The 24,936-nt window shown below is 40.8% G+C and overlaps 4 protein-coding genes across 6 annotated transcripts in view; 3 read left to right on the top strand and 1 right to left on the bottom strand.

Moving 5' to 3' along the window:
• The window catches only part of LOC133575717 (uncharacterized), a 215,002-nt gene that overhangs the window by 35,076 nt on the left and 154,990 nt on the right, over positions 1 to 24,936 (top strand). The window lies entirely within an intron of this gene.
• Positions 1 to 24,936, bottom strand: part of LOC133575695 (uncharacterized) — a 196,419-nt gene that overhangs the window by 94,540 nt on the left and 76,943 nt on the right. The window lies entirely within an intron of this gene.
• The window catches only part of LOC133575751 (uncharacterized), a 381,675-nt gene that overhangs the window by 288,057 nt on the left and 68,682 nt on the right, over positions 1 to 24,936 (top strand). The gene's annotated exons all lie outside the window — the stretch shown is intronic.
• Positions 7,262 to 22,968, top strand: LOC133575680 (uncharacterized). Of its 2 annotated transcripts, none has more exons than XM_061928403.1 (3): positions 7,262 to 7,689; positions 18,713 to 19,006; positions 20,483 to 22,968. In XM_061928403.1, the coding sequence occupies exons 1-3, from the start codon at positions 7,596 to 7,598 to the stop codon at positions 22,183 to 22,185; spliced, it is 2,091 nt and encodes a 696-aa protein (XP_061784387.1). In that variant the 5' UTR covers positions 7,262 to 7,595; the 3' UTR covers positions 22,186 to 22,968. The 2 variants fall into 2 exon arrangements, with proteins under 2 accessions (XP_061784387.1, XP_061784388.1); XM_061928404.2 differs by having other exon boundaries at positions 7,263 to 7,689; positions 18,713 to 19,000; positions 20,483 to 22,964.

The raw sequence follows: 24,936 nt of genomic DNA, 5'->3' as shown, positions 1-24,936 counted from the left end.
CGTGAATACAGGCTGTTGACACGTCACTCAGGTCACTCCTGAATTTCGGGAGATTTTCGAGAGAAAATTTGCCCCGGGAGGTTTTCGGGAGAGGCGCTGAATTTCGGGAGTCTCCCGGAAAATCCGGGAGGGTTGGCAAGTATGCTCATGTCCGCATGGAGCTGGAGGGGGCGTGGCCTCCAGCTTGGCCTGAATTTCGGGAGATTTTCGGGAGAACATTTGTCCCGGGAGGTTTTCGAGAGAGGCGCTGAATTTCGGGAGTCTCCCGGAAAATCCGGGAGGGTTGGCAAGTATAATATAAATCAACCATTTATAAATTAAACTCTGAAATTAGACAATTATTTACTATTTGTTATTTGCTGTATTTTCTCTGGAACAAAACAAACAAACAAAAAATACTCATAACTTGAAGGTTTCCATTCTTCCAAAGGCAAAGGAGTTCATAAAAAAACAACAACAAAAACAGGATTGACCACTTAAAATAATTTCAGGATGTTGTTTGGCAATTGAAGGCAAAACTTGTTCTTTCTGTGATAGGGAAACAAAATAAACAGTTTATTTTATGAATGACACTCCAAACTTGTTTTCTGAAATTGATAATGTTTTGGGGATGTTAAAAAAAATAATAATAATAATAATTTTTTTTTAAAAACACAATAATGGGAGTTTTTGTTTTATCCACAAATGTAAATTTGTAAAAACAAAACCATCCTTCCACAAACAAATCAGCCATTTTCTCTCACTTTTATATTGCACAAAGGTCTGGGGACATACATATAAAACAATCACAAAACAATCATCATATTACAAAAGAGAGTAACAAAGATGATTAATAAAAATGATTATAGAGACCCAACAAATGACTCATTAAGTCACATTTTAAATTTGTATGAAAGACAACATGTTATGAACTGGTAAAGGGGGGTGACCCCGGGATGCAGAGACGGGAGGCAAGTTTGAAATACAAAAAGGAATACATTTAATAAGTCAAAAAGTGTAACAAAAGGCGATGGGGCAGAAGTGCACACCATGAAGACTAACAAAACAGGTTCCTCAGTGGTTGGCAGGGGGGAAAGCCAGGGCGCACCAAGCACCGCATAAAGTCTTTGCTGCCTCAAGGAGGCTAGGGAACAAACACAAATAAGTTAGAAATAACAGGACAAGAGAAAGCAACGTACCATGAGGCGAAGTAGGCGCATGCACGTGCGGAGTTCGGGAAACAATGACCAGCAAGGTCAAGCTGTAGGTGACGAGCCTAAATACTGGCGGGCTAATTGCGAGCAGGTGTGTCACCAGGTCCGCCCCTCGCCGAGGACGAATCACTAAAACACAGGTGCAGACAAAAAAGAAGGCAGGAACACACTAAAACACAACACAACAGTTCAAATGATGTATAAAGTAAATAATAATATGCTTCCTGAAGTGGTCCAGAAGATGTTTCAGATGTGAACCAGTACTTATGTATAATTTGGCCCACTCTGTATTTGAGTTTGACACCCCTGATCTATATGGACAAAAAGTGCAGTTATGTCTTATATCCATAAGGTGCCATCTTCTGAATTTTTCACATTTTTATTCATTAATTTATAGTATTATTTTTTTTCTGCCATATTACTTTGTTTATTATGCTTGTGCTGCTTTCATATGCACATTCAGCTTTCTACTTGAGGTACATTTATACATTTTGAATGTGTGTGTTGAAAAAAAAAAAAACATTTGGTAAAATGATTTCAGTATAAGTAGTTTTTGAAAATTTTGAGCACATTTAAAATGACCGCGATAATAATAACCGTGATAATTTTGGTCACAATAAGAAATGTTCACACCGTGACATCACTGTAATGGACAATTGAGGGCAAGACACACCCGACTCATCGTGTAAATAAAAACTTTTCCCTATCGGCGTATTATGGATACCCCCAAACAATGTTCCCTCTAATTTTCCATATGCGTGAGCAAACTCAAAATCTCATTGAGCATTCAGTGGAGCACACGTGAGCAACATCAGATGTGCACATGCACTGTGGCCAAAGCAGCAGCACACCTGACCCAAACCTGACTAAATAACAAGTTCAATGTTTTATCATTATAATCAAATGACAGCAGTCATTTCCATGAGATTATTTTCTAATGCAAGTGTTTTGGCCCACCTACAATGACAATAACAAAAAATATTGTTTTTCATGAGCGGTGTACTAGTATTGTATGTCTGGGTGGAAAATGAAGAAAAGGAACAGACTTTGCTGTGAACATGACTTGAGAGTGGCACTTGCCAAGGTGAAGCCACACATATTTGAACTGGTCTCTCAAAGGCAACAGCAGAAGTCCGACTGATTTGCAGGTGTGTAATTTGTCGTGAGTTCATGCACTTAGTTGGTTTTTCAATCAATCAATCAATCAATGTTTATTTATATAGCCCTAAATCACAAGTGTCTCAAAGGGTTTGATTGATTGAGACTTTTATTAGTAGGTTGCACAGTGAAGTACATATTCCGTACAATTGACCACTAAATGGTAACACCCCAATAAGTTTTTCAACTTGTTTAAGTCGGGGTACACTTAAATTGATTCATGATACAGATATATATACTATCATCATAATACAGTCATCACACAAGATAATCACATTGAATTATTTACATTATTTACAATCCGGGGGGTTAGGTTTGGTTGTTATCATTAGTCATCAACAATTGAGAACAGAGAAATGGATATTGAAACAGTGTAGGTCTGACTTGGTAGGATATGGACAGCAAGTAGTGGGCAGAGAGAAAGAGAAAGAGAGAGAGAGAGAGAGAGAGAGAGAGAGAGAGAGAGAGAGAGAGAGAGAGAGAGAGAGAGAGAGAGAGAGAGAGAGTTTTGATTGATTGATTGAGACTTTTATCAGTAGGTTGCACAGTGACGTACATATTCCGTACAATTGACCACTAAATGGTAACACCCCAATAAGTTTTTCAACTTGTTTAAGTCGGGGTCCACTTAAATTGATTCATGATACAGATATATACTATCAGATATATACTATCATCATAATAGAGTCATCACACAAGATCATCACATTGAATTACTTACATTATTTACAATCCAGGGTGTGTGTGTGTGTGGGGTTTGGTTGTTATCATCAGTCATCAACAATTAAGAACAGAGAAATGGATATTGGAACAGTGTAGGTCTGACTTGGTAGGATATGGACAGCAAGTAGTGGGCAGAGAGAGAGAGAGAGAGAGAGAGAGAGAGAGAGAGAGAGAGAGAGAGAGAGAGAGAGATCAGAAGGCATAAGAAAAATATCTGCATTTGATTGTTTACATTAGATTATTAACACCAATGCGGGGAGGGTGTTAGTTTAGGGTTGAAGTTGCCTGGAGGTGAACTTTTATTGCGGTTTTGAAGGAGGATAGAGATGCCCTTTCTTTTACACCTGTTGGGAGCGCATTCCACATTGATGTGGCATAGAAAGAGAATGAGTTAAGACCTTTGTTAGTTCGGAATCTGGGTTTAACGTGGTTAGTGGAGCTCCCCCTGGTGTTGTGGTTATGGCGGTCATTTACGTTAAGGAAGTAGTTTGACATGTACTTCGGTATCAGGGAGGTGTAGCGGATTTTATAGACCAGGCTCAGTGCAAGTTGTTTTACTCTGTCCTCCACCCTGAGCCAGCCCACTTTGGAGAAGTGGGTAGGAGTGAGGTGGGATCTGGGGTGGAGGTCTAGAAGTAATCTGACTAGCTTGTTCTGGGATGTTTGGAGTGTAGATTTGAGGGTTTTGGAGGTGCTGGGGTACCAGGAGGTGCATGCGTAATCGAAAAAGGGTTACATGAGAGTTCCCGCTAGAATCTTCATGGTGATTTTGTTGACCAAAGACGAGATTCTATAGAGAAATCTCGTTCGTTGGTTGACCTTTTTGATTATCTTGGTTGCCATTTTATCACAGGAAAGATTAGCCTCTAGAATGGAACCTAGGTAGGTGACCTCATCCTTCCTAGTGATAACAATGTCACCCACTTTTATAACGAAGTCATTGACTTTCTTAAGGTTGATGTGGGACCCAAACAGGATGGATTCCGTTTTACCCAAGTGTATGGATAGCTTGTTGTCAGCGAGCCAAGTGCAAATTCTACAGAGTTCAGCACTGAGGATTTTCTCCACCTGTGACTTGTCCTTGTCTGATACCAGCAGGGCCCAGTCATCCGCAAACAAAAACAATTCACAGTCGCATGACGATGACATGTCGTTTATGTATATCAGGAACAGCAAAGGCCCTAATATACTGCCTTGGGGGACTCCACAGCTTACTGAGAGGGGGGGGGGGGCACAGGGCCGGCCCGTGGCATAGGCCTTATAGGCAAATGCTAAGGGCGCCGTCCATCAGGGGGCGCCATGCCAGTGCCACAAATGTTGGAGAAAAAAAAAAAAAAAAAAAAAGTTGTTACTATTATTTCTAAATACAAAAAATAATCTCACGTTAATTAAAATGCAAAGTAAAGCCTATTTAATAGAAATATTATTTGTTACAACATTACGCCCCCCCTCCTCCCCCCGCACGGTGCGCCCCCTCCCTTCCCGTATCATGACTCTTTTTGGACGTCACCACATCAAAAAACCAACACAAGATGTCAAAACGGCCAAAACTGTCAGGTGCCCAGGGAAGAAAAAAGGGAAAAGAAGAGGAGGAGAAACGAGAAAAAGACAGAGGTAGCAGGTAGGTAACGTTAGCCTACATGAAATTATTTGTCTGTTACAGAATGTGATAGTAACCTGGCTTTTTAGCATTAAGCTAATGTTACATGATTCGGCAATTGCTAATCAATAAATAGCTAGTTCTGTTTTAACGTCGGGTTAATATTGTGGAGGGGGCTAAATTGTTATGGAAAATAATAATGTAACGTTAGGTAATTACAGTACTCCCACCTTACATTCCTCAGGGACATTTGTATTAGATCTTTTAAGCAGGTGTTTTTTGTTTACATTATTGCCTTCTGGTTAGCTAATGTTTGCCCTACAGGTAATAGTCACTTTTCCACCCCTTTATATATTAGGTATAGTTGTAAGTAAAAAAAAAGGTCAAAGACAAAGCTATTCGGGTTCTTGTGAGTATATACACTTCACTGCCGATGTGGGGGGGCGCCACCTAAAATCTTGCCTAGGGCGCCAGATTGGTTAGGGCCGGGCCTGGGGGGGCACACGGTGCCGTTCAACTCAACCACCTGTTTCCTCCCCTCCAAGTAAGATTGCATCCAGCTCGATGAGGTTTTATCAAATCCGATTGCTCTGAGCTTATCCAACAGTATAGCATGGTTTACGGTGTCAAAGACCTTCTGAAGGTCCAGCATGACCATGCCGCAGTATTTGCCCGCGTCCACCTCATGTTTGATGTGGTCGGTCAGATAGAGAAGGCATGTGTGAGTGGAGTGGTTAGTTCTGAAGCCGGATTGGAATTTGTACATGAGTTTATTTGTGGCTAGGTAACTATCGACCTGTTCATAAACAATTTTTTCCATTACTTTCGAAATGGAACTGAGAATAGAAACATGTCGGTAGTTGCCAGGTTCTAATTTGCTTCCTTGATACGTGAAATTAAGAAAATACGATATCATATAATATGATACAATATAACATCCACCCATCCATTTTCTACCAATTGTTTCTCTCAGCGTCGCAGTGGGGCTGGAGTCTATCCCAGCTGCGCTCGGGTGGAACCCCACCTCACCACAGGGCCAACACAGACAACAAGCACACACTCTGGACCCTTTAGTGTTACCAATCAACCCATCCCCAGGTGCTCTAATGTACTTCTACTAATCCATTAACCCTGCAATTCTCGGCCAGTGTCCAGTCCGCATGGATGAGCGAGGATGCGTCCAAGGAGACCGAGGTGTTCGATACCTGCTCATTCAGCCAAGACACTGTGAAGCTTGTCCGTTCCGGCGCTCAGCACCAGCTCCGCAGCCCTGTCTCTTCATCCACATCTCCTCCAGTCTCTCCAAATGAACTCTGGTGTGGCAGAGACCCAGCAGCTGGTCTCCGGTAGGCAGATCCAGAAGTTCACAAAAAAGCACCACAGAAGTCAGGAAAGTGCCACCCCTTGTCACACAGTCCCAAAGGGTCCCCAACCAAAAGGCAAAAACCCCACATGAAAACAAGAGGGAAACAGCAGGAACACAAAAGGATGACACAAGAGCACAGAGCTCCTGCCACCAGCAGCCACTACAGCGGCGCCATCTTAATGAAATACTTGTATGTTTTAGTACTGTATGTATACAAATAATATCTTACTTCGGAGTAACAATTCTTCTCAACTAAAGAGGAGAAATATAACCTTAGAGGAAAAAATAATTTAAAACATTTATATGCACGTACAACACTTAGAACGTTTACCATATCAGTATGTGGAATTAAATTATGGAATGGATGAAGTAAAGAAGTTAAAAATTGTACTGATATGATCCAGTTTAAGAGGTTGTTCAAAATAATAGTGCTTACAGAGTACAAAAAAGAAGAATTATGAGAAATACTTTCAACCTTATTGAAAATACGATATTCTTCATCTCAGTATGTTAATAATGACTGAATTAATTAATTAAATACATATTACAAAACTGTTGTATACTAATTCATAAATGTTATTTTATTATATAAAAAGGCCAGTAAATGATTCTATATATTTGTAAACGCTTTGAAGTGGGAAAGGGGTAGGATTAAATAAGCTTTGCTTCTCCCTACTCCTTTTCGGGCATGATGTAAAATGAAATGATATGAAATTGTGTGATTTATTATGATGTAAGTGTGTTCATGTTCGAAATAAACTAAAGAAAGAAAGAAAGAAAGAAAGAAAGAGTAAAAGGGAACAAGAATATGAAAATGAACAAGGTGTATCGCCACAATTTCAACCACTTTTACGCTTCTGTCATTGTAATGAATGACGCACGGGGGCGCCACTAACTCCCATCGCATCATTTATTTTTTAAATGTTGATATTTTTTAAACGAAGCACTTACTGTAACTTAACAACATTTTTTTTTATATTTTCAGAATTCTGAAATAAATAACTTATTATAAATTAATTTAAAAAATCGATTTATTTTCCATTTAAGGCTGCTGGACACATCTTTCAGGTTGTGTACAGATCTGTGAGGTTTCATAATGAATACCGTATTTTTAATAACGTTTGTTTAGTATGTAATGGTTTATTATGACATTGTTATTGAAATACAGATGACACAAAAGAACCATGGTAAGTAACTGTGGCAAAACAAGTTGACGGAAGTGACGTAGAATACGCGCATGCGTGGACCGATCGGGTGACACAGCAAGATGGCGTCTGACGGAGAAGGCCTAAAGGCGGGCATTATATTTCTGTATTCTTACATATATGTTGTTTAATAGAGTACACACGGTTAATAATTGTTTGTAGCAGGATACATTAGTCTGAGCGCACTTTGACACTTCTCCTGTTTGCTGGCTTCACTTAAGGTAGCTTGCAGCTAGCTTAGCTGGCTAGTTAGCTTAGCTTGTTAGCTGCTAACAAAGAGACGCGGAAGTTATTTAAACATCGCTAAGTAGGGAACTAATGTGAGTGTAAAGTGTTGTGATTGTGTGAAAATGTGCGAAAGAACGATAGCAAAGTATGAGGAGGAACTTTGTCCAACAAAAGAGGCGAACGAGCGACAACCTCAAGTTGTGTTACACAGAACAGGTTTGTTTACTTCTTACTCTCACATCTTTACTAACTTTATATTTCATTATTAACACTATTCTTGAATGTATTGTGTATAAGAAGTTATACGTCTGGTACAGGGGTCGGCAACCCAAAATGTTGAAAGAGCCATATTGGACTAAAAACACACAAAAACAAATCTGTCTGGAGCCGCAAAAAATTAAAAGCCATATTACATACAGATAGTGTGTCATGAGATCCATCCATCCATCTTCTTCCGCTTATCCGAGGTCGGGTCGCGGGGGCAGCAGCCTAAGCAGGGAAGCCCAGACTTCCCTCTCCCCGGCCACTTCGTCCAGCTCTTCCTGTGGGACCCCGAGGCGTTCCCAGGCCAGCCGGGAGACATAGTCTTCCCAACGTGTCCTGGGTCTTCCCCGCTGCCTCCTACCGGTCGGACGTGCCCTAAACACCTCCCTAGGGAGGCGTTCGGGTGGCATCCTGACCAGATGCCCGAACCACCTCATCTGGCTCCTCTCGATGTGGAGGAGCAGCGGCATTACTTTGAGCTCCTCCCGGATGGCAGAGCTTCTCACCCTATCTCTAAGGGAGAGCCCCGCCACCCGGCGGAGGAAACTCATTTCAGCCGCTTGTACCCGTGATCTTGTCCTTTCGGTCATAACCCAAAGCTCATGACCATAGGTGAGGATGGGAACGTAGATCGACCGGTAAATCGAGAGCTTTGCCTTCCGGCTCAGCTCTTTCTTCACCACAACGGATCGATACAGCGTCCACATTACTGAAGACGCCGCACCGATCCGCCTGTCGATCTCACGATCCACTCTTCCCTCACTCGTGAACAAGACTCCGAGGTACTTGAACTCCTCCACTTGGGGCAAGATCTCCTCCCCAACCCGGAGATGGCACTCCACCCTTTTCCGGGCGAGAACCATGGACTCGGACTTGGAGGTGCTGATTCTCATCCCAGTCGCTTCACACTCGGCTGCGAACCGATCCAGCGAGAGCTGAAGATCCTGGCCAGATGAAGCCATCAGGACCACATCATCTGCAAAAAGCAGAGACCTAATCCTGCAGCCACCAAACCAGATCTCCTCAACGCCTTGACTGCGCCTAGAAATTCTGTCCATAAAAGTTATGAACAGAATCGGTCATGAGATATAAATTGAATTAAGAGGACTTAAAGGAAACTAATTGAGCTCAAATATAGCTACAAATGAGGCATAATGATGCAATAGGGCAGGGCCGACATCCGGGCAACTGAGCTACATACGGGTTCTTCGAGCCATAGCAACCTGACTGGCGTTGAAAACAAACCGTCGCCATTACTCTTTAACCTGTCGACCTGCGCTGATTAAACCCGTCATTCTGCCTCCAAAATGCCAAAAAAAACTGTGTTGTTTTTGGTTGTGCAAACCACAACTGGAAACAGGGAAAACAAAGGTCGTATTTTGTTCTGCCAAAGCGTGCTAAAAGCCCACAGAGACGAGACAAATGGCTCGCAGCTTTACACCGGGAAAACGAGGACGGTTCTCACTGGAGTCCCCCAAAATCCCGGGTCGTGTGTTCGGATCACTTCGTTTCTGGTAAATATAAGGAACAAAAATCCACCTTCTTAACCACAACTTGGCTATACCGTCCATGCTAATGTTGAACCCGTTGAATTTTTACTGAATAACGTTCGACAGCTAAAGTTGTTGTTGTTGCACAACAATAACATACGGTATAAAGGCTATTTCCAGTAATTCAGCAAATAATAAATCATAATACTGAACTGAATTTGAATGAGCTCTCTACAGATATAATAAATATACAGATACTGGTAGCCACCGTGTCATCCTTATTATCATTTATCAACATACCTTGGGTGATTTAACAATTTTTATGTGATTTATTCGTTATATAACAACCGAAGCTAACAACCGACCTGGTGCGCTTGTGAGGTAGACATAAAGATTTCCAAATTCTATGTCCGGCCATTGTGTAGGATTATCAGTCCACGCATCTGCTGGAAGGCGGTAAGGGCAGTCGTTTAATCCAACTACAGAACATTTTAACTCGTATCTTAACCTAGCCTCACTGGAAAGACTATTTACATAATCATACGCCATTTAGAACAGTTTAAAATGCCGTGAAACCTCGTTAAATGCCTTTTCTGTCAATGCTGTGTTCGCTGTGAGCTGGTTTGTTTTCAACGAATTCAATATGGCGACCGGTTGCTAGGGGATTGGCAGGCGGAAGTGACGTAGGTCCGCCCTCACCTATATGTACATATAGCTAGCCTAAATAGTATGTTAGCGTCGATTAGCTTGCAGTCATGCAGTGACCAAATATGTCTGATTAGCACTCCACACAAGTCAATAACATCAACAAAACTCACCTTTGTGCATTCACGCACAACATTAAAAAATTGGTGGACAAAAGAAGTGGCATAAAACACGTCCTAGAAAGTCGGAGAAAGTTATACATGTAAACAAACTACGGTGAGTTCAAGGACCGCCAAAATTAGTAGGACAAAACGGCGCTCACCAAATAGTCGAATCAGTGAAGCACGTTTAATATAAACAGTGTGCTTTATAACAATTAGGGAGGTTTGTGTCATGTTTGTCCTCCTACAGAAACCATATTAAAGCAAAAAATATATTTTTTCCCCTTATCTTTTTCCAATTTTCATACATTTTTAAAAAAGCTCCAGAGAGCCACTAGGGCGGCCCCTAGTGTGTGAATGTCATCGGTCTGGTACTTGCAACCGCGTGGTTGTTGTTCTGTCGAATTTAACTACCCGTAAAAAATAGTTACATAACACAGTCCATTTGTAGAATAAACTAAATCGATGCTTGTGCATATTTAGTATAAAAAACATATAATAAATAAATATAAGCAGCAATAAAAATATACTTTAAAATGCTTCTACACATTCTATAAAAGGCACAGATAACATCCATCCATTTTCTACCGCTTGTCCCTTTCGGGGTTGCAGGGGGTGCTGGATTCAGGCGGGAGGCGGGGTACACCCTGGAGAAGTCGCCAACACATATAGACCGATGACATTCACACACTAGGGCCCATTTAGTGTTGCCAATCAACCTATCCCCAGGTGCATGTCTTTGGAGGTGGGAGGAAGCCGGAGTACCCGGAGGGAACCCACGCAGTCACGGGGAGAACATGCAAACTCCACACAGAAAGATCCCGAGCCCAGGACCGAACCCAGGACCTTTGTATTGTGAGGCACAGATACCAGTACAGTGTTTCCCACAAGGCAGGCATCTATTTGTGGTGGTGTGGTCGGGGGGGGGTGACCAAGAAGAACGCGGAGTTGGAATATAATTACAACACTTTATGTACATATTTATATACAGATTTGAACAATTAGTTATTCACTGAAATATATTTATTAATTGTGGTTCTTACAAAAAATATATCTTATAAAATATAAAAGCTAAAATGTCTCTTAAAGCTCTGCCCCTTTAATTAGTGCATACCGTATTTTCCGCACTATAAGGCGCACCGGATTATTAGCCGCACCTTCTATGAATTACATATTTCATAATTTTGTCCACCAATAAGCCGCCCCGGACTATAAGCCGCGCCTACGCTGCGCTAAAGTGAATGTCAAAAAAACGCTGCGCTAAAGTGAATGTCAAAAAAACAGTCAGATAGTTCAGTCAAACTTTAATAATATATTGAAAACCAGCGTTCTAACAACTCTGTCCCAAAATGTACGCAAATGTGCAATCACAAACATAGTAAAATTCAAAATGGTGTAGAGCAATAAATAGCAACATAATGTTGCTCGAACGTTAATGTCACAACACACAAAATAAACATAGCGCTCACCTTCTGAAGTTATTCTTCATTCGTAAATCCTTCGAATTCTTCGTCTTCGGTGTCCGAATTGAAAAGTTGCGCAAGCGTGGGATCCAAAAATGGCCGGCTCCGCCTCGTCGAAGTCATCGGATTCAGTGTCGCTGTTGTTGTGCAGCAGTTCTGTGAATCCTGCCTTCCGGAAAGCTCGGACCACAGTTGTGACCGAAACTATCTGCCCAGGCATTTACGATCCACTGGCAGATGTTGGCGTATGTCGACCGGCGCTATCTGCCCGTCTTAGTGAAGGTGTGTTCGCCTTCGGAGCTGTGTGAAAAAAGCCACCCGGCCTCTTCGCGTAAACTTCCCTTAACCACTCGCTCATCTTTTCTTCATCCATCCATCCCTTCGAGTTAGCTTTTATGATGACGCCGGCTGGAAAGGTCTCTTTTGGCAAGGTCTTCCTTTTGAATATCACCATGGGTGGAAGTTAGCATGGCAAGCTAGAACCACAGTGAAGGATGACTTCTCATTCCCTGTGGTGCGAATATTCACCGTACGTGCTCCCGTTCCACAGTGCGGTTCACAGGAATATCAGTTGCTGTGAAATACGGTAGTAATCCGTGTGCGGATGGAGAGATTGCGTCTTTTTATGAACCGGATCCTTGTCGCGTAGTAGGAGCCATTTTGTGGTCTTTACAGATGTAAACAGGAAATGAAACGTACGGTGATATCCGCGCGTTTTTTCTTCTTCTTCCGGGGGCGGGTGAAGCGCTTCCTGTTCTATGGGGGCGGGTGCTTTCCTTGGCGGTTGCTTGCGTAGAAGAAGAAGCGCTTCCTGTTCTACCGGGAAAAAAGATGGCGGCTGTTTACCGAAGTTGCGAGACCGAAACTTTATGAAAATGAATCGTAATAAAGCGCACCGGGTTATAAGGCGCACTGTCAGCTTTTGAGAAAAATTGTGGTTTTTAGGTGCGCCTTATAGTGCGGAAAATACGGTACTAAATAATTTAACTTTAGCCTACTACTACAACCATATTATTTACCAGCAACATAAAGTGAAACAGAGGCAGAGGTGTATGTTTTGTCGTGGTGTGGAATATAAATTAGGACCCTTTTCATGAGAAAAGTGCATTTCTGATCTGACCCTGCTTTATTTTTCAGTGTTTGCTGAGTCTCACCTGTTCCCTCCGCCCTAATTTTTCTACTTGCCCGACTTCTCAAATCTACTTGCCCCAATATTTTTACTTGTCCTGCCTAGGTTTTTTTCTGGCTGTGTAGTGCTCATGGCTTATATCTTACTAAAATCCTTCCCGTTGACTATTTACAACACTACACAGTATTTATTATTATTCCATCCATCCATTTTCTACCGCTTATTCCCTTTGGGGTCGCGGGGGGCGCTGGAGCCTATCTCAGCTACAATAGGGCGGAAGGCGGGGTACACCCTGGACAAGTCGCCACCTCATCGCAGGGCCAACACAGATAGACAGACAACATTCACACTCACATGCACACACTAGGGCCAATTTAGTGTTGCCAATCAACTTATCCCCAGGTGCATGTCTTTGGAGGTGGGAGGAAGCCGGAGTACCCGGAGGGAACCCATGCAGTCATTATTATCTATAATTACATTTAAATGGCATTGCATACATGTAAAATTAAATGCTATTTCACATTATTTGACCAGTAGCAGTTACACCCATCTGAACAGGTCAGCCACATGTTTAAAGCCCGATCACAGTTGAAATCTTGAAATGAAGGGCCTTTAATGGCCAAAACATTAAGCTGGACAACATTTTAACAGCTGGTTGGCTCAGATGTTATTCTTTTTATTGCATTCACATGCTGCAGTGGACATTTTAGCTTGAGTATTAATGTAGTATCTGAAGCACCGTCTCCACGTGTGTTTATTGACAACAGGGTTATAACCTGGACACGTTAGCTCGTTGGTAAGAAAACAGGTGATTGTTATTACGTGCGTCTGCCCCAGACTCCGAGTCAAACAGCGGCGGTGTTAATGAAACAGCGTCAGGCTCGGTGAAATCGCGGATTAACGTTAAATATATGACGAGCCGCGAGCGATGCAGCTATAACCTATCTACCTATAAGCTATATTACCCTCGTATTTTGATCCCGTCCGTCTTCGTCTTCTTCGTCTTCTTCTTCTGGCCCACCAGGTGAATTAAGTGCTATTGGCGGAGTTACAATGCATAGTAGGCTACCGCCACCTACTGCACCGGAGTTGTAACTACAAGGTACATTCACAGACAGAGTCCCATTGCTTTTATGAGCGGTCGAGCGAGTCAAAAGCCGAAAAATCCAGTTGTGGCGGACGTAAGTCTTTCGTGGCGGGCCGCCACAAATAAATGAATGTGTGGGAAACACTGCAGTATTTCCATATATAGGATTGGTAATAAAACAATTCTCGGGCCCCTGCAGTCTACATATAAACTTAAACATCAGTTTTCTCAGGGTGGCGTGGAAGGTGTTTATCCCTAAATCACAAAAAAGCTTGCTGGCACTACTACCCCTGGCCTTTCTGAGCAGGATTCTGAGACAGTCATTATATGCAACCTGGAGTTTGTGCAAGTTCTCTTTCTTGAACCTCACCCAGAGGGGTGCTGTGTACATAGGGGTGCAGTAAGCTCTAAACAAGTACACCTTCGCTTCATCAGAGCAGTAATGACATTTTCTCACCAGCATATTGGCTTGGACATACAGCAGTCTAATCATGTCAGCATCATCCTCCATCTTGTCATTGATGATGTGGTCTAAGTATTTGACATTGTTGCACACAGACAGGGTTTGACCAGACAAATAGAAACCTGGGAAATTAAGATATTGATCCTCCTTGGTCCTACATATCATTACTATAATCTTTGTGGCATCATACTCTTTGTCAAACTTGACTCCATAGTCTGAGCATATGTTAAAGGGGAACATTATCACAATTTCAGAAGGGTTAAAACCATTAAAAATCAGTTCCCAGTGGCTTATTTTATGTTTCGAAGTTTTTTTCAAAATGTTACCCATCACGCAATATCCCTAAAAAAAGCTTCAAAGTGCCTGATTTTAACCATCGTTATATACACCCGTCCATTTTCCTGTGACGTCACACAGTGATGCCAACACAAACAAACATGGCGGATGGACAGCAAGGTATTCAGACTCGGATTTCAGCGGCTTAAGCGAAATTGAAGAAGAAACTGAAGCTATTGAGCCATATCGGTTTGAACCGTATGCAAGCGAAACCGACGAAAACAACACGGGAGAAAGCGAGGACGAATTCGGCGATCGCCTTCTAACCAACGGTTGGTATGTGTTTGTTTTTAAGTGTTGTAATGTTTTTAAGCTAAATTATTGGTAAACACAATTTATGTATAATAATTTACGTAAAACAGCGAGTAATGAATAAAGTTTTCATCAATTAATATATTCTGTAGACATACCCTCATCCGCTCTCTTTTCCTGAAAGCTGATCTGTACAGTTTTGGAGTCTATGTCAGCAGGCCAGGGAAGCTAGGGTCGATATTCTTCTCTTGATCATCTTCGGTGGCATAAGGGACGGTGTGAGCCAAGACATCCAGGGGGTTTAGCTCGCTCGTCTGCGGGAACAAACTGCCGCCATTGCTTGCCGTGCTACAGGGGGCCTTTGTCCCTGAATTGCTCACACACTCCGACAGATTCAATGGGGGTCTGGCGGCAGATTTCTTTGACTTTATCGTTGGAAATGCATCTGCTTTGAGTGTCGCAGGATATCCACACATTCTTGCCATCTCTGTCGTAGCATAGCTTTCGTCGTTAAAGTGTACGGAACAAACGACTGACCATTTTCGTCAGCTTTACCCACACCCTCGTATTTTGAACAACATTCGTCCAATTTCTTGCCACTTTCGCATCTTTGGGCCACTGGTGCAACTTGAATCCGTCCCTGTTCGTGTTGTTACACCCTCCGACAACACACCGACGAGGCATGATGTCTCCAAGGTACGGAAAACAGTAAAAAAACGGAAAATAACTGAGCTGATTTGACTCGGTGTTTGAGAAAATGGCGGATTGCTTCCCGATGTGACGTCACAACGTGACGTCATCGCTCCGAGAGCGAATAATAGAAAGGCGTTTAATTCGCCAAAATTCACCCATTTAGAGTTCGGAAATCGGTTAAAAAATATATGGTCTTTTTTTCTGCAACATCAAGGTATATATTGACGCTTACATAGGTCTGGTGATAATATTCCCCTTGAAGAAGCTGGTGGAACCCTGCACTACTGGGGGATATAATGGCCAAATCATCAGCGGACACAAAGTGGTTGATTAAGGTGTTTCCCATGATGCACCCTGTTCTGCATTCTCCCACTGACATAGACAGGCTAAATAGGCCTGGTGATAGAAGCCCACCCTGCTGTACCCCATTGCCAACTCTAAAGGGAGAGGATAAACTACTCCCCCCATTTTACCTGCATCGTCTGCCTGTCGTACCAATATGCCAGAATATACCCAGAACACCCCTATGCTTCAGATTGGTGAAGAGTTTGAGATGGTTGACTCTGTCAAAGGCCTTAGATGCATCAATAAACCCTACCAACATTGTAGAGCCCTGGGCTCTGTATTTTTCTACTGCTTCTTTTAAAGCATAAATACTCGGGGTGTAACGGTACACAAAAATTTTGGTTCGGTACATACCTCGGTTTGGTTCATTTTCGGTACAGTAAGAAAACAACAAAATATAAATTTTTTGGTTATTTATTTACCAAATTTGTATACAATGGCATAAAATACACATACACACAGGGTCCATTGCCAGGGTTAATGTGGTCAACATATATACAATAAAAACTAAATATGATAATGCTCAGAATGGTTTCTTAAAAGGGAACATTATCACCAGACCTATGTAAGCGTCAATATATACCTTGATGTTGCAGAAAAAAGACCATATATTTTTTTAACCGATTTCCGAACTCTAAAAGGGTGAATTTTGGCGAATTAAACGCCTTTCTATTATTCGCTCTCGGAGCGATGACGTCACAATGTGACGTCACATCGGGAAGCAATCCGCCATTTTCTCAAACACATTACAAACACAGAGTCAAATCAGCTCTGTTATTTTCAGTTTTTTCGACTGTTTTCCGTACCTTGGAGACATCATGCCTCGTCGGTGTGTTGTCGGAGGGTGTAACAACACGAACAGGGACGGATTCAAGTTGCACCAGTGGCCCAAAGATGCCAAAGTGGCAAGAAATTGGACGTTTGTTCCGCACACTTTACCGACGAAAGCTATGCTACGACAGAGATGGCAAGAATGTGTGGATATCCTGCGACACTCAAAGCAGATGCATTTCCAACCATAAAGTCAAAGAAATCTGCCGCCAGACCCCCATTGAATCTGCCGGAGTGTGTGAGCAATTCAGGGACAAAGGACCTCGGTAGCACGGCAAGCAATGGCGCAGTTTGTTCCCGCAGACGAGCGAGCTAAACCCCCTGGATGTCTTGGCTCACACCGTCCCTTATGCCACCGAAGATGATCAAGAGAAGAATATCGACCCTAGCTTCCCTGGCCTGCTGACATCAACTCCAAAACTGGACAGATCAGCTTTCAGGAAAAGAGAGCGGATGAGGGTATGTCTACAGAATATATTAATTGATGAAAACTATTCATTACTCGCGGTTTTACGTAAATTATTATACATAAACTGTGTTTACCAATAATTTAGCTTAAAAACATCACAACACTTAAAAACAAACACATACCAATCGTTGGTTAGAAAGCGATCGCCGAATTCGTCCTCGCTTTCTCCCGTGTCGCTGGCTGTCGTGTCGTTTTCGTCGGTTTCGCTTGCATACGGTTCAAACCGATATGGCTCAATAGCTTCAGTTTCTTCTTCAATTTCGCTTAAGCCGCTGAAATCCGAGTCTGAATCCGAGCTAATGTCGCTATAGCTTGCTGTTCTATGCGCCATGTTTGTTTGTATTGGCATCACTATGTGACGTCACAGGAAAATGGACGGGTGTATATAACGATGGTTTAAATCAGGCACTTTGAAGCTTTTTTTAGGGATATTGCGTGATGGGTAAAATTTTGAAAAAAAATTTGAAAAATAAAATAAGCCACTGGGAACTGATTTTTAATGGTTTTAACCCTTCTGAAATTGTGATAATGTTCCCCTTTAACAAAACCTTTCTACATATAAAGTGCTTTTTTTGATTGATTGATTGAGACTTTTATTAGTAGATTGCACAGTACAGTACATATTCCGTACACTTGACCACTAAATGGTAACACCCGAATACGTTTTTCAACTTGTTTAAGTCCACATAAATCAACATTAAACTGCCTCAAGTTGTTGCTCAGATTAAATAAAATTACAACACTTTTCTTCTACAAATAAAAAGCGCAACATTAAACAGTTTCAAGTCAACTCATCATGCTTAATTTATTACAGCACTTGGGAAGCCTGTAGTTGATTTTTATTATGTACAGTAAATGTTATATTTTTATCAACATGTGATAGCAGGGACCCTGCCATTCAAAACCAGGCTGCTGCATTACTAATGATTAATGTAAATAAAGCTGAAAAAAATAGTACAATAGCAATAGGAGAGACTATTCATCTCTGAACACCATGGAGTTCATGTAGGCTTAATGATGCACTTACATTATTATATCAACTATCAGAGACAGAAACTCTTCATTTAACATAATGCCCTCTTTTGCTGCTTCAACACAGCTCAATCAACACAGAAAAAGGTCAAGTGAAATAACAGACAGACAGGGCTTTGCTGTCCGTAACACACACACAGCAAAATGAGCTAACGTTACGCTAAAATCGAATTAGCCTTCACCTCAAGCCAGGACTGCGAGCGAGCTGAGCTGCAGTTTATGTTTCTAGAACGTCAACGGGCTCATAGTGATGTTACTAGTAGTTGACTGGGAGGTGTGTATTATACTTTGGGGGACTCCAAGTTTATACATCAGTAACTGACATTCAAATCAAAGGGGGCGCTGGAGCCTATCCCAGCTGCACTCAGGCAGCAGGGAATTTATTACAATATAGATTTTAGGCCATAATGCCCACCCCTCGTAAAAAAGTGGTCTTATTTTCCTGAGAATAATGTTGTAAAGAGCAGTGTGTTTGTTTTCAGGCCAATTCATACAATAACTTGTTATTTTAAGTTCATGTGAACTTACTGACTGAATCTGGACATTTCTCAAGCATGTTTGTCATTTTGTGTCCTGCAGACGTCTGTGAAGAACAACTTCTGCCTGAAAAACAGGAGTGTAGCTTCAGGATGGCGAAGGAGGATCCATCAAAGAGGAAGACCAGGCGCCACAGACCCTCTGGTGTCTCCTTTTCCTCTTTGACACAGACCCTGCCCTGTAAAAAGGAAGAGGAAGACTCACTGACACCCCACATTAAAGAGGAAGAGGAGGAACACAGCATCAGTCAGGAGGGAGATCATCTTGAAGGACTGGTGGAGTTCCCAGTGACTGGTGTCCCTGTGAAGAGTGAAGATGATGAGGTCAAAGGTGAAAGTGAGGAGAAGAGCAGCAGCTCAACACAACACATGACAACTTCAGCGTTGGAGCATGCACACGCCATTTTTTCAGGAATTGCTTCATCTAGTTATTAGTATTATTATAATTAAATGTAGCTTACCACATTGAATGTGTGGACTGCATGAATGATGCCTTCTCAGTTCTCACTCTAACACAATTTGAGTGTCTAGAAACACACTAAATTCATCTACCGTATTTTCCGCACCATAAGGCGCCCTGGGTTAAAAGCCGCGCCTTCAATGAACGGCATATTTCAAAACTTTGTCCACCTATAAGCCGCCCCGTGTTGTAAGCCGCATCTAACTGCACTAAAGGAATGTCAAAAAAACAGTCAGATAGGTCAGTCAAACTTTAATAATATATTAAAAACCAGCGTTCTAACAACTCTGTTCACTCCCAAAATGTACGCAAATGTGCAATCACAAACATACGTATATCAACATGGACAGAGCTGCGTGAAAAAAGCCACCCGGCCTCTTCGCCTAAACTTAAACTTACCTTAACCACTCGCTCATCTTTTCTTCATCCATCCCTTCGAGTTAGCTTTTATGATGACGCCGGCTGGAAAGGTCTCTTTTGGCAAGGTCTTCCTTTTGAATATCACCATGGGTGGAAGTTTCATTAGCATGGCAAGCTAGAACCACAGTGAAGGATGACTTCTCATTCCCTGTGGTGCGAATATTCACCGTACGTGCTCCCGTTCCACAGTGCGGTTCACAGGAATATCAGTTGCTGTGAAATAGTAATCCGTGTGCGGATGGAGAGATTGCGTCTTTTCATGAACCGGATCCTTGTCGCTTTGTAGGAGCCATTTTGTGGTCTTTACAGATGTAAACACACAAAGGAAATGAAACGTACGGTGATATCCGCGCTCTTTTTCTTCTATGCGGGCGGGTGGTTGCTTACAGTAGAAGAAGAAGCGCTTCCTGTTCTATGGGGGCGGGTGCTTACCTTGGCGGTTGCTTGCGTAGAAGAAGAAGCGCTTCCTGTTCTACCGGGAAAAAAGATGGCGGCTGTTTACCGAAGTTGCGAGACCTAAACTTTATGAAAATGAATCTTAATATTTATCCATATATAAAGCGCACCGGGTTAAAAGGCGCACTGTCAGCTTTTGAGTAAATTTGTGGTTTTTAGGTGCGGCTAATAGTGCGGAAAATACGGTAATCCATTATTACTATTATTAATAAGGTAAAGAAGTTATATTTTGAAGGAGTAGTCAGTAATCTGATTACTTCTTCCCAGTTTAACTGTGGTAACACTGTCTAAATGAAAGCAAAACTTTTTTGGCCAACATGTTGACTGTGCTCATGCCTTTTTTGATCAGACATGTCTCTAAAGATAAATGTGAAAATGACAGTAATTATTGATCATATGTTGGTGCAGGACAATGTCTCATGTGACTGAGCAAAGCTGGACTTTTCTAAAGAATGTTTGTTTTCTCCTGTCCCGCAGACGTCGAAGAACATCTTCCTCATGAGCAGGAAGAAGAGCCACAGCCCCACCACATTAAAGAGGAGGAAGAGGTACCACATTCCCATCACATTAAAGAGGGAGGGGAGGATCCACAGCCCCCCCATATTAAAGAGGAACACGAGACACCACAGAGCCATAGTGTTAAACTGTCCCTTCACATTAAAGGTCAAGTAACGGACCCACTGACCTTACACATCAAAAATGAAGAGGAGGACCCACTGACCCCTCACTTTAAGGAGCAAGAGAACCCACTGACCCCTCACATTAAAGAGGAAAAGGAGGACCCACTGAACCCCTACTTTAAAGAGGAAGAGGAGGAACACTGCATCAGTCAGCCTAAATGGTTGGAGGAGTTCCCAGTGACTGGTGTCCCTGTGAAGAGTGAAGATGATGAGGTCAAAGGTGAAAGTGAGGAGAAGAGCAGCAGCTCAACACAACACATGACAACAGAAGCTGATGGAGACCACTGTGGAGGATCACAAGCAGACAAGCTCTTAGCTCCACTATCAGATAGTGAGGACACAACGTCACACTCTCCTGACACTGATGATGAAGACTCTAAAGATGATAAGACAAACACTCACTTCAAATGTTCTCACTGTGACAAATCCTTTAAATACCGTTGTCATCTGAAAACACACATGAGAACACACACTGGAGAAAAACCTTTTGTCTGTTCAATATGTGGAAGAGGTTTTACACGAAGTCAGAGTTTGAAAGTACACAGGAGATTACACACTGAAGACAAACCTTTTATCTGTTCAATCTGTAGTAAAGGTTTTGTTCTAAGTAACAATTTGAAAGTACACATGAGTACACACACTGGTGAAAAACCTTTTATCTGTTCAATCTGTGGTAAAGGTTTTGTACAAAAAAACAATTTGAAAGTACACATTAGATCACACACTGGTGAAAAACCTTTTATCTGTTCAATCTGTGATAAAGGTTTTGTACAAAGTAACAATTTGAAAGTACACATGACAACACACACTGGTGAACAAACTGTTTCCTGTACAATCTGCGGTAAAGGTTTTACACAAAGTCAATATTTGAAAGTACACATGAGAACACACACTGGTGAAAAACCTTTTTCCTGTTCAATCTGTGGCAAAGGTTTTACACATGGTCACCATTTGAAAGTACACACGAGAACGCACACTGGCGAAAAACCTTTTTCCTGTTCAATCTGTGGTAAAGTTTTTATACAAAGTAACAATTTGAAAGTACACATGACAACACACACTGGTGAAAAAACTGTTTTCTGTTCAACCTGTGGTAAAGGGTTTACACAAAATCAATATTTGAAAGTGCACATGAGAACACACACTGGTGAAAAACCTTTTTCCTGTTCAACCTGTGGTAAAGGTTTTACACATGGTCACCATTTGAAAGTACACACGAGAACGCACACTGGCAAAAAACCTTTTTCCTGTTCAGTCTGTGGTAAAGGTTTTACAGAAAGTCAACATTTGAAAAGACACGCAGGAACGCACACTGGTGAAAAATCACATTCCTGTTCAATCTGCAACAAAAGATTTTGTGACCAATCAAACCTCATAAGACACATGAAAAGACACCCAGGAGAGAAAGTGTTGAGTTGCAGTGTGTGTGGTGAAAGATTCTCTTCTAAGTACCAGTGTAAGAAACACAAGTGTGCTGGTGAGAACAGCAGCAGCAAATGAAACTGCAGGATTTGAAATAAACTGTCAAGACTTTAATTTGTTTTCTAAGTGTCAAAAAGTCGGGATTATTTTATAAGTGTCAAAAAGTCTGGATGTTTTTTGTCAAAAAGTCAGGATTTCTATTGTCAAAAAGTCGGGATTTTTTCTAAGTGTCAAAAAGTCGGGATTTTTTGTAAGTCTCAAAAAGTCTGGATTTGTTCTAAATTTCAAAAAGTCTGGATTTTTTCTAAGTGTCAAAAAGTCGGGATTTTTTCTAAATGTCAAAAAGTCGGGAATTATTTCCAAGTTTCAAAAAGTTTGGATTTTTTCTAAGTGCAAAAAGTCTAGATTGTTTTCTAAGTGTCAAAAAAATGGGATTTTTTTTTGTCAAAAAATCGGGATTTTTTTCTAAGTGTCAAAAAGTCGGGATTTTTTTCTAAGTGTCAAAAAGTAGGGATTTTTTTCTAAATGTCAAAAAGGGAGAGAAAGTGTTGAGTTGCAGTGTGTGTGGTGAAAGATTCTCTTCTAAGTACCAGTGTGAGAAACACAAGTGTGCTGGTGAGAACAGCAGCAGCAAATGAAACTGCAGGATTTGAAATAAACTGTCAAGACTTTAATTTGTTTTCTAAGTGTCAAAAAGTCGGGATTATTTTATAAGTGTCAAAAAGTCTGGATGTTTTTTGTCAAAAAGTCAGGATTTCTATTGTGAAAAAGTCGGGATTTTTTGTAAGTGTCAAAAAGTCGGTTTTTTTTGTAAGTGTCAAAGTCTGGATTTGTTCTAAGTGTCAAAAAGTTGGGAATTTTTTCTAAGTTTCAAAAAGTCTGGATTTTTTTCTAAGTGTCAAAAAGTCGAGATTTTTTCTAAATGTCAAAAAGTCCGGAATTTTTTCCAAGTGTCAAAAAGTCTGGATTTTTTATAAGTGTCAAAAAGTCGGGATTTTTTCTATATGTCAAAAAGTCGGAAATTTTTTCAAAGTTTCAAAAAGTTTGGATTTTTTCTAAGTGTCAAAAAGTCTAGATTGTTTTCTAAGTGTCAAAAAAATGGGAATTTTTTTGTCAAAAAGTCAGGATTTTTTCCAAGTGTCAAAAAGTCGAGATTTTTTCCAAGTGTCAAAAAGTCGAGATTTTTTTCCAAGTGTGAAAAAATCGGGATGTTTTCTAAGTGTCAAAAAGTCAGGATTTTTAAGTGTCAAAAAGTTGGGATGATTTTTGTCAAAAAGGGGATGATTCTGTCAAAAAGTCGGGATTTTTTCTAAGCGTCAAAAAGTAGGGATTTTTTTTCTAAGTGTCAAAAAGTAGGGATTTTTTTCTAAATGTCAAAAAGGGAGAGAAAGTGTTGAGTTGCAGTGTGTGTGGTGACAGATTCTCTTCTAAGTACCAGTGTAAGAAACACAAGTGTGCTGGTGAGAACAGCAGCAGCAAATGAAACTGCAGGATTTGAAATAAACTGTCAAGACTATAATTTGTTTGCTAAGTGTCAAAAAGTCGGGATTATTTTATAAGTGTCAAAAAGTCTGGATGTTTTTTGTCAAAAAGTCAGGATTTCTATTGTCAAAAAGTCAGGATTTTTTCTAAGTGTCAAAAAGTCGGGGTTTTTTGTAAGTGTCAAAGTCTGGATTTGTTCTAAGTGTCAAAAAGTTGGGAATTTTTTCCAAGTTTCAAAAAGTCTGGATTTTTTTATAAGTGTCACAAAGTCGGGATTTTTTCTAAATGTCAAAAAGTCGGGAATTTTTTCCAAGTGTCAAAAAGTCTGGATTTTTTATAAGTGTCAAAAAGTCTGGATTTTTTCTAAATGTCAAAAAGTCTGGATTTTTTCTAAATGTCAAAAAGTCGGAAATTTTTTTTAAGTTTCAAAAAGTTTGGATTTTTTCTAAGTGTCAAAAAGTCTAGATTGTTTTCTAAGTGTCAAAAAAATGGGAATTTTTTTGTCAAAAAGTCTAGATTGTTTTCTAAGTGTCAAAAAGTCGAGATTTTTTCCAAGTGTCAAAAAGTCGAGATTTTTTTCCAAGTGTGAAAAAATCGGGATGTTTTCTAAGTGTCAAAAAGTCAGGATTTTTTTATAAGTGTCAAAAAGTTGGGATGATTTTTGTCAAAAAGTGGGGATGATTCTGTCAAAAAGTCGGGATTTTTTGTAAGTGTCAAAAAGTCGGGATTTTTTCTAAGCGTCAAAAAGTAGGGATTTTTTTTCTAAGTGTCAAAAAGTAGGGATTTTTTTCTAAATGTCAAAAAGGGAGAGAAAGTGTTGAGTTGCAGTGTGTGTGGTGAAAGATTCTCTTCTAAGTACCAGTGTAAGAAACACAAGTGTGCTGGTGAGAACAGCAGCAGCAAATGAAACTGCAGGATTTGAAATAAACTTTAATTTGGACTTTCTAACAACATCAGCACATATAACATGTGTGACATTGTTGTTTGTGTAGCATTCTTTTTAATATGCTTCTACATTTATAGATTAGATATTTTATATTAGTGCTTTTTTTCAGTCAAGTACATGCATTAATATGCAACATTGTGTACTTTTATTAAATATTGAACAGAACAATTTTACTGAAAAGGTGAGAGTAAACACTACAAGACATACTTTAAATAAAATAATATTCATCATATCATTTTAGACTTATTTGTAATACGGTAGTGTGTTTTTTGATAGGTGTTTGACATATTGAAATATTACATATTTTTATTTGTAATAGTTAATGATCCCATAGATTAGCCCCTTTATATGATATACATATGTACTGGTTCACATCTGAAACATCTTCTGGACCACTTCAG

Source organism: Nerophis lumbriciformis, linkage group LG33 (assembly GCF_033978685.3).
Source record: "Nerophis lumbriciformis linkage group LG33, RoL_Nlum_v2.1, whole genome shotgun sequence".
In the NCBI taxonomy this organism is placed as follows: domain Eukaryota; kingdom Metazoa; phylum Chordata; class Actinopteri; order Syngnathiformes; family Syngnathidae; genus Nerophis; species Nerophis lumbriciformis.
The sequence above is the reverse complement of the archived record's forward strand: the minus strand, read 5'-3'. Positions and strand labels throughout refer to the sequence as shown.

What these genes read in the sequence shown, in the direction of transcription:
- LOC133575680 (XM_061928403.1), top strand. Translation starts at nt 7,596, where the DNA reads ATGTGCGAAAGAACGATAGCAAAGTATGAGGAGGAACTTTGTCCAACA. An exon ending in AGTTGTGTTACACAGAACAG is followed by an intron (nt 7,690 to 18,712) that starts GTTTGTTTACTT and finishes TGTGTCCTGCAG; the next exon opens with ACGTCTGTGAAGAACAACTT. An exon ending in TGATGAGGTCAAAGGTGAAA is followed by an intron (nt 19,007 to 20,482) that starts GTGAGGAGAAGA and finishes CCTGTCCCGCAG; the next exon opens with ACGTCGAAGAACATCTTCCT.